Raw genomic sequence first — 12,773 nt, 5'->3', positions numbered from 1 at the left:
TTATTTTAAACAAACCGCGCAACAATAACTCTCTTGCCTTCACATCCTCTACCACAAATGTTGAGCGCGGATACCACGTACTAAGTATACAGTGAAACCTTTTTCACTGTTAGCATTGAACGTGATAGCAGGCGAAAATAACAATATAGTGTTGCGCGCAGCGTGATATGTTCGCGTACCTGAAATATGTGGTAGTTCCTCATCTACGAAGCTAAGATCATGAGCCAATGACAAGACGAAAAGTGAACCTAAGGTAGTAAGCGGAACCATTTTAGGCAAAAAAAAAAAAAGAAAAAAAGACCTGATAAGCCACCTCTTCTTGTTTTACGATGTTTGTAAGAATTCCACGTTCGGAGGCATATTCTTCCGAAGTGCGAAATAGTTCCGCAAAATACAGTGGGCATAGCGACACTTCTGAAACGACACTGTCTAAACTCGCTCAGCCATCACTCACTGATCATTTCTAACGATGAACATACATCGCCACTGCCTATATCGTCGTCTTGACTCGAACAGGAGGAACATGTATGTAGAAACCGACAGATAGCTCACGCCTTTAATGTACACATCATAGATCCCAACAAAACGTGCGGGCTGTAACTACGAACGGCGCTCGATTATAGATATCTCTATTGTTTAACAGCTATACATATAGTACATACTTTGGGCATACGGTGCGCATAGGTTTATGTTAGGTGCGTCGGTATTCTTTCTACACACACTAATTACGAGCTGATAGCTACTTTCGACCGTTAATGCTTTTTACATTTGAACTCGTTCTTGTTCCACGCAGCACTATTTGTCGGCCGTGCTGCTTGCATATAAGCTCGCTGTTGTTTCTTTCTTAAAAAAAAGAAAAGAAGTTCTGTTTGCACCTAACATTGCTTCCCTAATGCGTAGTTCGAACAATTACTTTCAATAAGTTATTTGTTATCGCAACAAATATAAGATGAACTTTGTGTGCTTACGTTAAAGAAAGAAATCTGGGACAGACAAATATAGTGACGTGCATCAGCGACAGGCACATGATTAAATGTTGTAGAAAAAATATTAACGGAATAGCAGTATATTGTTTGTGATACATTAAATTTACAACGGCAACGTCTGAAAAGCAATTGACTGTATCCGGCACCTTGTTACGAGATACACAAATTCTGCTGACATTTTAGTATGGAGTGTTAAAAAATACGCGCTCGCGCTTAGACACAGCCATCCGCCTCATGTTGTGAGGCAAAACTTTGAAGCAATTTTCTTGCTTTGTTGCGAGGATCGTAATATCCTAATACTCACTCTTGTTTCGTCACGAAATCCAGGTCAACATTTGGCAACAGGCGAACTCATTCTGTAGCAAAGGGCTTGTTGAGAGATTGAGCACTTACAACCTCATTGTTTCAAGCACTCTACAAGATATCAAAGTTCCACTGCACTCAGGTGCAAAAAAAAAAAAAAAAAGGTGAAAGCGAAGCACACCCATAATTTGCATGACAATAAGTTTACAAGTTTGTAATCGACGAACGTCGTTGAAGTGCCCGCAAGAAACAGCGTGAAGAAGAAAGTGATATGGAGAGCGCATCATTGACGTCGACCTTAAACCTGCACAGGTCTCTCCACTTCGCCTAAAAGCGCAGTCAGAGAATTTCTTCGTCAGAGCGAAAAAGCATGTCACTGAAGAAACACCGCAGCAGATAGTGTTCATGTCACGTCACATAACAACGAAATTCAGTGTCGAGAGGTGTTTCTTTTTCTGTAACCCACACTGAAGCATTCCCGTCGATGTCTCACCCACCTCTTCGATGTTGCACTGTCCCTTCGATGTCATCGTCGGTACTGTATGTGACTGGGGCTCTCGAAAGTGCGCTTGTCAGGCCACCAAGGCGTTGCAGAAAGTGCGACTGCCATGCCCCGACAAAATATATTCCTTTCTCCATGGCAAGCCTGCCTCTTGTAAAGGCATTTCATCAACAGCATTCCTTTGCTTTTTCCTCAAGCACGTATGGACTACGTAGTCCCACTTTGTCATCTTTTAGATTCGTCAAGAGCGTTGCGAAACATTGGAGCATAATCACCGGACCTTTCTTTCAACACTGCAATAACAACAGCCAAGAAAGAGGACAGACGTGTCTGGTGCCATCTAGGAGTGACGTTTGGGAACGAAGTTCCCGTTCTTGCCAGCACGCAAAACAAAGTCGCTTTCCCCAGCCGTGACAATCTGCACAGGAGGAGTTCGTTGCCACAATTAAACAACCGTTCATACGTAATTGTCTGAAAGACCTAAACCCGGCGCCATTGATGCCCTCGCGACCACTGATGGCGCGAAAGAGCATCGTAGCATGCTGAGAGCCGCTGCGACGCACACGAGGAGCACCCTACAGCCTACGTAGAAGAGAAGGTGTCCTCAATGCTAGAAGGTCCGTGGGGCTCTACGGTGTCGACCGCAGCAGACCAGACGACAGCGGCGGCCGTCATACGGGCGCCGGAAATTGGAAATCACTAGGGTCCTCCCACTCTCAGAAGGTCTCTACAAGCAACTCTCTCCTCTGCTCGGCCAGGGGCAGCACGTCGTCCGAGGAGACGTCGTCACCCACCACGTTCTCGAGGAGGGAGCATTCTGGCTCTTCGCTCTGCCGCTCTGAGCTGTGCCACACGCCGTACGCCATGTACACCACCACCCCTGCGAAACGGAAGAGAAAGAAAAAAAGAACTTAGCCTCTAATGTGAGGTGAATAATGACATTCATTCATTCATTCATTCATTCATTCATTCATTCATTCATTCATTCATTCATTCATTCATTCATTCATTCATTCATTCATTCATTCATTCGTAAATGGCACGTTCTCAATGGCTTGGTGACGCGAGCGTCTCTGCTAGCCTCATTGGTCAGAAGGCAATGACGTCGCCTTGCAGTGGCAATTTCATCATGGTTTCTCTTAGTAGGGTAAAAAATAGTTCTTTATGGGGCTGCCATTGTAAATAGGTTCACAAGCGGCAACAGTGTTGGTAGGTATAAGTAGCAGTATGAGGTCTAAGAAGTGTGACCAACCGTAGTCCTCCTCCCTTCATTGACGAAAGCCAGAACTAGCTTTTTGAATGCTGCACACGGGTCCTTATCAGCCACTGCATCATCCTGCTCATGAATTGGCTGTTTACTTGGATAACAAAGCTGCGTGTCAAAAGGCACGTCAATGAATAATTCACTACGGGCATCCCAAATTGGATGGCGGAAATAGACGGTAGTTTTAGGCGGAAAAAAACTGAGCAAAAATACTTTTATACTACTTTTTCTGTTTTGCTTTCTAAAGCAGAAAAAAAAAAACATATATCCTGAAGATTGAAAAAAAAAAAAAGCATTGCAAATCGCGAGTAAATGTACAAGTTCTGGAAAATGTTCCCAGGGGTTTTGCTTTAGTAAAAATAAGAGCGACTCTATTAGTTCGTAAAGTGTACGTTATGCCGTAGCGTCAATACCTCAAATTATACTCCATTTGTTTGTTGTATGATGCGCAGCATTATGCTGACGAATGTAGACTGCCAGAGGTAGCATCCCCAAAGACCCCACACTCCTCGTAAAGTATATTTCTTAACACACGAGGGTTATTATAAATACTCTCACTCGGGGTGCAGCGAAAAAAGTGCGTTCTGCGTCGGCGCAAATGTTTTTTACTGTCCGACATGCCGCCGCTCAATTTATGAGCAAACCTCGGTTAAAATTCAAGTGGAGTGACATAAAAGCCTTGTATAAATTAACCTATCACATCCCTATGCACCTTACTTCGATTGTTAAAGAAATTTTCGAATAAAGCTCTGCACACCTAAGCATGTCTGCCGCTTATTAAGAGCTGAAATGAAACGCGCGATTTGTGGTTTTGTGAACTGCAGGACAACTCGCTTTGAGTAACACGATGAATTTGGCGTGTTGGTACATGTCTTGAACAAATATATGGCAGCGCAAAAAGACAAGGACAAGACGAAATGGCAAGGCCGTCTTTTTCGTCTCGTCTTGTCCTTGTCTCTTTGCACTGCCATATATTTGTTTCTCGTTGAGACGCATCTCTTTTCTGGGATCTCAACGGCAGCGGGTGCAGCCCTGTTAAACCAAGCATGGCAACCCTTTAAAAAAAAAAAAAAAGAGGGAAAAATGAGGACACAGGAATAAGAGTTTTGTAATAAATATTTACGTCTATTGACATTCCTAAAGACTAACGGTGGAGTCGCAGGTTGTCGAATTTTAGTGTGTGCTGTTTGTACACGAACAATGATGACCACGGACAGCTGACACACTGGTTTCGCATTCGCCTCTTCCTTTTCTTTTCCTTCCTTTATTTCCTTTCCCGCGTCTAGGTTAGCCAGGTGGGCGTCTAATTAACCTGCCTGCTCTTCCAGTCTTCTCCCTTTCTCTCCAATAAATGTAGAGAACGTACTCGGCTTCATAACAGGCATCGCCGCTTCAACGCGAATACGAGTAAAAACGAAAGAAAGGAGGAAAGATTAAGTCACGACTTTTATCTTCATTTCCACCTAGAAAAATATCTTAATCTCCCGCGCAATGCAAAAACATGATAACTGTTCGTTTATTCGCGGAAGAGTTGCTTCACTATATTGGTTTTGCTCTCAGCACGACTCTCCACCCAAAAAACGTGGCAAGTGCGGTCGTGCATTGATCGCACGCAGGAGAACCGCATTAAATCGCATAAATTGAAATAGTTGGATCCATCTACGTCGAACAGAGCTGATGTCTGGTCCCTCACTCGACGCGCGGAAGAAAGTAAAGGCAAGCGGCGGCCCGGATATCTAAACCAGAGCCGTGGCCTGGTCCCGTGTCGCCCAGAACATTCATGGTGTCGAAGGCAACTGCTGTTCCCCTCTCCTACGTCGACATTTTCTTTCCCATATAAAGTTGTACTTGACTTGCCCTGATACATGACAGCAACTCAAACCCGCTCAAGTACCGTGACGCCATTACATAGAGTAAAACGAGGTCTTGCAATATCGTCCCAATAACGCTGATGCGTTGGCGATGACCGAGATAAGAGGCGGGAGTGCAGGTGCTAAAGGGGCGGGAAGAGAAAGGAAAAGAAAGGCGCAAGCTTTTCACTGACCAAAGTCAGGTAATGGAAAAGGGGATGGCTTGTTCCCATTTGCATTATCGACATAAGTTCGCAAGGCACCAGCGGGCCTTCCCTTTCTCTTCTCCGTGTTGTGCATGCCATGTGAGCGGGAAACAGAAGAGACGTGCACGTGGTGTGACGTTTGCAGCCACGGCTGGGCGCCATGCGTAAAGGTCATCGGCCGAAGCCAAGCTAACTGCATGCTCTGTGAAGGCCACGCTATAAAGCATGCTGTTTGCACTGCGAACATTACCCAATGTCGTCAGCCAGACATTGTTGTGAGACGGTTTCCATTCGCGTTCTACTAAGTTTCAACCAGGGGCCCGCCCTTCTCTATAGCTAGGCTTTTTTTTTTTCTTTTCGGTTCATTATTTTAGTTTTTTTTTTTTTTTTGCACACGATAGGAACCACCTTCGGTGCCCCTGTCGACGAGCAGCGAGCTGTGTCTGTATTTTGGCGAGAAAAACACTTGAGAGTAATCCCTTTTGTCATTGCCTAACAACAACTTTGATATTTAATTTTGGCTAGCTACTCTGACCTCCCAGACAGGAGTTGCTGAAGGGTGTTTTTCTACAATGATGCTGAAGGGCGGTAGTCAGCTGCTACGTTTCATGCTGTATAATGGGTTTATGGAGCAGCGTGGAACAAAATGCAAGGACCGGAATAAGGTAACAATATTATCCGCAGAATTTGTTAAATTTGACTCTTTTCGTCATTCGCCACTGACTTAACCGCGCACAAACCGAACAGTTGTTACCAGCCCTGGGTAAACCCGACGGTTAAATATGCGGAAAAATAAAAATTATATTATGCCAATTCCAGTACTACCTTCTTTGGATTAGACTTGCAAGGCTATGAAACGAAGATGTTGAGAACTACTTTGTTAAAGTGGGAACTGCTTTGAATATATAAATAAAAAAAAAACGTTTTCTGTACTGAAGACAACAAAAAATAATTAAAAAACGACAGGAATTAGAAGAACGTTATGCGAGAGATCTGTGTTAGCAGCATTGGTTTCAACAGTTCGCAGAACTTTAATGTTTTCGCGTTTGTCATACCACTGATGCGCGAGCATCCGGTGTGTGGAGAGTACACGTGGCAGTGGATAGATACTTTTCTAGGGGTGTAGGTGGCTGGAAGGTGAGACCTTTGGACACACAGACAACAGTGGTTTCGCCGAAAAAAGGCTACACTGCTACCGTAGGAATATTGTCATCTAGTATTAGTTCTGTCTGTGCTACACTGGAGAGCAATCTGCGGGCATGCCTATTGCTGTGTACGAATGGTTTTTTGCCGTGACTACGTGAGATATCATTAGGGGGTAGCCATTAACGCGTGCAGAGCGTATGCTAAGCACCACGCTGCTATGATTGCGTAACCACTCGTATCAGCAATAAATTTGCCAGCATTACTGCGCTATGCTTGGGCGCGATGTTCTCCTTATAACAACTTTAATTTTCAGGAACGCTAGTAAACCACGAAAGAACGTCAGTTTGATTTCCTTCTTTTGAGGTTAACCGAAGCATTTGAGTTGTAAGAGCCTTTACTAAATAATTACAATTTGCTCGCCAGGCAAGGAAATTAGTAAAAACGGTTGCGCAGAAATATTAATCGGCAATACTTTCTTCGGGAGCTTGGACGGCCACATCTACTAATTTTAAAGCTCTTCAAGCCAGACTTCGAGATGATCGGAGAAAGAAATTCCTTATCCCAAAACACACACAAAAAAACTTTCCGTTGTCACAACACACTTGCGTTTAACTTTCGGTCGTCAGGTTGTAGTGTGTACAGAAATACTTGCAATAGTAATGCTAAATGCTTTGTTGTATTACGCATTCTTGTCTCGTAACGACGAACCAGTTCTACAATGCCAAAATGCGACTTCGCAATACTTGAGCAAAATTTTGTCGTTGCGACAGGGCGACGAAATATTTTGATGTATTTTGGGCAACAATCTGTCGTTTTACGTCACTTTTGTTTTAGTAGGTTTGAAAGAAAAAAATAGAGGGTCTCTTAGACGTCTCTCAAGTGGAGAATGACGAAAGCCTTCCCTTCCTCTCCTATCATTTGCCTCTTATCGACATTCGTCGCAGTGCTACATATAATTATAATTCGTTTACAGAAAAGGAAAGACGCAGTATCTGTCACACTTTCTCCGACAAGTGTGCGTTTGGACAATACACCATCGCTCCTGTCGCGTGGCGTTCCTCGGCGCGCGTTCATGTGTGGGATTGCAGATGGTAGAAATGCTAGACATGAACACTTCTCGCGTTGCGGAATATGACAACTCTCGCGCACAACTCTTGCGTACAGCATTTCGTTCCATGAGCCTAAAAGACTTTCGCCTTAAAAATGACTTCAGTGAGACAAGAACGGTCAGGAAAAAGAACAGGACCCGACGCCACATAGGCGCCGCTGAGCGGAGGTTAGAAGATCTCGCCTCTGGCAGATAAATGAGCTGGGTCTCAATACACCACAACAGTACTGGGTGGTTCTACGACGGGGGAACATAAAAGTTCCCGAAAGCTAATGGGCGCCTATCATGGGCCCTCTCGTTAGCAACGAGAAAAAAAAAAAAAAGAACCCAGAACGCCAACGTTTTTAGAGCCGAAAGTACGAGCAACCAGGTCATCTGTGTCGGACGTGAGATGCACGCACATTAATGCCGCGCACCTGCCGGGAATACTCAGTGCTCCGCCGGGATTAACTGAGCGCAAGTTTTAAATTAGAAAAGTTATTCAAAGTGAGAACAAGCACGTGCGCCATCTCTATGTGGCATGCCATAGAGCGGGCCTTCGTCAGCAGTGTTTACCAGTACAACGACCAGCCACCTGTCCTCCTCCACGTGTGCACGGCTGCGTGTCCTTCTTTAGTTTCACTCCTACATTCCTCCCTTCTCTTACGGTGCGGTTGAGGTGTCCACAGAAAACAAGTGAGACAGTTACCGCGCCTTTCCCTTCCTATAAATCAATCAATCAATTAGTTTTTGTAATGTGTTTAGCATGTGGAAACGCACACCCTAGGAAAGGGGCGCACTTTTTGGTCGCGAGAGGGTTGCAAGGGGAGGGGGGAGGAGGAGGTGCCTAAACTCCTGCACTAAACTCCTATACTCTTATGATTATGCAAGCGTCATAATAATTCTATGCTCTCTATTGCTGTCGATAATTACCAACTTTAATGAGACGACGTCTTTCGCCTCTAGAGTGGAGAATATTGACTTCTGTCCTGGTAATTTCGACCCGCCCTCAGCCGTAGCCAAAAAAAAAAAAAAGAAAAGAAGAAAAAAAAAAGACCTTAATGAAGCAATCCGACGACTTGCACTGAGCGTTTTGTTCGTTGAATACCGGGTAACGAAGGCGGGAAGAAAATACTAAACAACCCTTGTAGATCTTACGCTCGATGTTAAAATCATAAACCTTCCGCAAGCTTCACGACTCCGTGGCGAAGCCTAAAACTGCATCAAAAACAAACCAACAACCAAACCCAATGCACAAACCTGATTGCGTAAGGTTTCCCGGTATCTCTAAAAAACACAATTTAGATGTTTCTATACATAGAAGGTATATTGAGCGCTGTAGTGGTCCCAGAGAGATGGTAGTGAGTTTTAGCATCCCAAAGACGGGCTAGTGTAGACGTATCATGCCGAATGCCTGCTGCGTACGTACAGTGGCAGCTTCACGTCCAGGTGGGCCACGCACCTGCCATTGCACATGCAATGATGGTTAGGGCCTCGACTGTTGCGTCCAAGGATGTGAGATCGAATCCCGTTCGCGGCGGCCACTTTTCGATGGAGGCGAAATGTAAGGCGCCCGTGTGCTGTGTGACGTCAGTGCATTCTAAAAAACCCCGGGTGGTGGAAATTTCCGCAGCCCTCTACTAGGCCGTCCGCATACCCTATATCACTTTGGGACATTACACCCCACAAACCAAACCAACCAAATCAATTGTGTGTCTGACATCTCACACGTTACCCATGCTGCCGCAAGCTACTCCATTTTCGGAAGGCCATCAGACATCTCTCTCTCTCTCTCTCTGGTAGAGATAGGAAGCGTGTAGAGTGGGTCAGAGAAATATGTTACTGACATTCTAGTGGAAACTAGGAAGAAGAAGTGGGCATAGGCAGGGCATGTATAGTGCGAAGAGAGGAAAACCGATGGTCTCAGAGTAACCAATTGGATTCCAAGGGAAGGAAAGCGTAGCAGGGGGCGGTAGAAAATTAGGTAGATGGACTAGGCTAAGAAGTTCGCAGGGGTCAAGTGGATGCAGTTAGCACAGGACCGGGTTAATTATATTCAGGCTGCTGCTGCTACTGCTGTCGATGGTGATGACCTCTCACTATCGCATTTTAGAACTAAAAAGGGAATTAACAGGGTCTATGGTAGCGGATGATGTTCCGTGTTCTCCAACCTGCAAGACAGGCACAAGGGCACCGAAAAGATAAAAGGTGTCTCGTGTTTTAAAAACAACAAAGTTGCAATAAGTGTTCAGGAGGCAGTCGTAAGAAAAGTAATATTAAAAGGCTGGGTAACGGTAGTAAGGGAATAAATAGCTTCGCAAGGGAGAGCTTAGCAAGGCGTGAATGGTTTCCAAGGAGACACGTCAGTCATTGCACTCATTAATAGCCTGGCAAGCAACTTTCACACACTAGGCGAAAAGGAGAAACAGGCTATCTGATAATCTATGGTTGGTCGGCAATACCAAAAACTATCCCCTCCACCCCCTTCCTTTCTTCTCCGAGTCTCGTGAAGCAACAAGCCATTTCCACAGGAGCAAAACAAATAAATAAATCGTACTTCCCCGCGTTCGTGCGTGGTGATGACGTCTTTCTCTGGAAACATGGTGCAGGCTCTGGGACTCTTTCGTTGTGGGCTGAGTTCGATCACACAGCACCAAACTCGATGAAGGCTCGCTTCTTTGAGGAAGTCTACATGCAATCGCTTCAGCCGCGGCCGTCAAGATCACCGAGATCATTGAGCGAGTATCAATAGAACACTTCCTCCCGCGCCTCTATTCTTTCTTCCCAGCTCCATCACCCACTAAGCAACGCGTCTCCCCACCCCCCTTACTGGTAGCTGCGCGGCGCGTCAATGCCCCTGGCGTCAGCGCTTCACGGCGACAGAGTTAATGACTCCCCGCAAGAGGCGGCAAGTAGATTAGGATGGCCTGACCATCCTTTCCTCTCTTATCTCTTGTTTCTGTTTGCTCTTTGTAGCGCACATGTATAATACGCGTAGAATCTGCGCTCTATTCTCGCCACATTCTTCTCTTCGATCGGTCGATGTAGCATCTCCGCTTCTTCTTTTCGTGAGGCATATTCTGTCGTTCGGAGGTCGGATCGTTCACCGAGACTAGCGTCGCTTTCTTTTTTTTTTTTCGCTTTTTAGTTCATTTTTCTCGGGGCACATCGTGGTTTCCAGGACGCCCTCTTATCGGTGGCCAAGGGTAGACGAGGCGCGAAAGAATGTTTCATCACACCGAAAGTGTTCCGCTTGATCAGTGCCGCCTGTCGCGTAATGCTGATGTCGCTATTGTTGTTGGTGTTGTTGTTGTGTTCAGTCATGTCTTTCAAATGCGGGAGCCCGGTAAGACTGCTTAGGAACACTATAGATGCCCAGCTTACGAGTTAGGAAAAAGGAAAAAATGGGCCTTCTTAGGGTTATGAATCGATATAATTGTTCTTTTTAAGTAGGACGTTTCTTTTTCTTTTTGCAGGACTAGATGCATGGTAGATGTTACTGAGAGAAGTAGCGCCAATGCAAACAAAGAGGAGAGAGTAACAAGTAGCAAGTAGCTATTACTCTCGTGAGCGCCCATTCTCGCTGGTAAGAAAGACTTTCTTGATCGTCGCTTCTGAAATAGCGAATTTTCGTTAATTCGAACTCGCCTAATCCGAAACTCCGGTTGATTAGAATTAATTGACTGGTTATGTACGGTCGAAAAAGCATTACAAACGTACCAATGACGCAAATAAATTGTGGCCAACGTCACAGCGAAATCGAAAACGAGTTCTGCATTTCCCCACGTCTCAAAGTGCAGGACGGAATTGATCAAAAGTCAAAGAATAAAGTTCAGCAAAGTTTACAGTTGAGCTATGAAGAGCAGTTTACCACGAACGCCCCCCAAAACTTTTGCTTACTCATAAAGCTTTCGCCATGACAAGCTTCTGATTTTTTATTGAAAGGAAGATATATAGAGTGCACAGTGCTTCCAGACTTCGGTCGCACTGAATTCTTCATTTGTTTGTGCCGTTTGTGCCGTTTGTGCCGGCTCTCTCAGCTGCATTCACTAAGATGTTATACGCATCAAACTATTCTGAGAGGCAACATAAATTATTCTTACGACCGAACTTTACCTCTGCAGTCTCTGTTCAACGAAGGAAAAGTTCGGACGCCGCCGTTCACCCATGTGAAAGAACAACGCAAGCAGGGCACAAATAATGCTCGTACGCGCAGCTTCGAGATCGCTCCCCTTGCAAGAGAAATGGTATCTCGGGAGACGTGTCAGGATGAAAGATAAGAAGGGTGGCAGTGGCGGCAGCTCAGCCGTGCTTTCCTTTTAGGAGCGAAAGGTGATGTATGATTGAAGCAGAAAAGGCAAGTTCCCTTCGTTTAATCTAGGCCGCCATTGTGAGATCCTTACACAAGATCCTTGATTGATGGTGTCGGCACCGCTGGGTCGCGCCAGCGCAACCAAGCGTGGCGCCTCGAAGCGCGCGTGGCACTTCCCCAGAGATCGCTATCTTCCCCGCTCGAGGACATGCCGCCGGTGGGACACTGACGTCTTGCCTGAACGTGAAGATGCCCGACTACGGCGCCTCTAGCCGCGTAACTCCGAGAGTAAGGTTGAGGGCATGCGCTCCTGACAAGGGAAGGTAGAGAGTTACGCAACGCTTTTCGCCCCCATCATTTGACTTCTCAGAATGATTACAAAGAGAGAGAGAGAGAGAGAGAGAGAGAGAGAAAGAAACAACTCCTTTCTTCAACAAGCGTTTAAACCTATTCAAATAAAATATTTTTTGTACGTCCGAGGATCCCAGCAAAACTCAAATACTCTGATGAATTGCTGTCGGTTGTTGCACTCATGGCCCCGGTTATAATTACGTGATCTAAAAGCATTGCGTCTGCCAGATTATACTTCTATGTATTTGATCCTTAGAATGGTAGGCTATCGAGCAGCTTTCGCATAACGGCTACTTCGACTATTTAAAAGTATGTGAAGAGGGTATACCTGATGCTTCGGCGGACACATTTAGGACATGATGCTCAAAACAAAGAAAACATCTTCGTGAACTAACGGTCAATAGCGACAAACGGAACTTAAAAAACCATGCGAATTATGTAGTTAGTTAACTAGACTAAGCTAAGTAACGCTTTGATAAGCACAGCCCGTTGGCTAATGCCAAAGGTGACTTCTTGACCACGACTAAGACGAAGAGATGTTACTGTTTTTAAGCGAAAAAAAAAAAAAAAGGAAGTCATTCTCTGAAGGTACGCAGTGTGAGGAAAATGGACAATCTTTTATGCAAAACCTGAGCTCAGCGTGATCAGCACGCAGGAAGGCCGCTGCAAACGCAACTTCCTCCGGGGACGTATCGCAGTGGAGACAGCGAACGGCGGGCGCTTTTATACATGACATGCACATTATTTTGCGTCATCATTTTGCGCA

At 45.3% G+C, this 12,773-nt stretch overlaps 1 protein-coding gene across 1 annotated transcript in view; it reads right to left on the bottom strand.

The window, feature by feature from the left end:
* Positions 1 to 2,282: 2,282 nt before the first annotated feature.
* The window catches only part of LOC146196608 (high affinity cationic amino acid transporter 1-like), a 375,314-nt gene continuing 364,823 nt past the window's right edge, over positions 2,283 to 12,773 (bottom strand). The window contains exon 7 of the mRNA XM_084598375.1: positions 2,283 to 2,671. Within this exon, the coding sequence (XP_084454501.1) occupies positions 2,508 to 2,671 (164 nt within the window). The 3' untranslated portion in view covers positions 2,283 to 2,507. The remainder of the gene's footprint in view (positions 2,672 to 12,773) is intronic.

The sequence above is a fragment of the Amblyomma maculatum genome, chromosome 3 (assembly GCF_055883805.1).
Source record: "Amblyomma maculatum isolate TAMU_Amacu chromosome 3, ASM5588380v1, whole genome shotgun sequence".
Lineage (NCBI taxonomy): Eukaryota > Metazoa > Arthropoda > Arachnida > Ixodida > Ixodidae > Amblyomma > Amblyomma maculatum.
The sequence above is the reverse complement of the archived record's forward strand: the minus strand, read 5'-3'. Positions and strand labels throughout refer to the sequence as shown.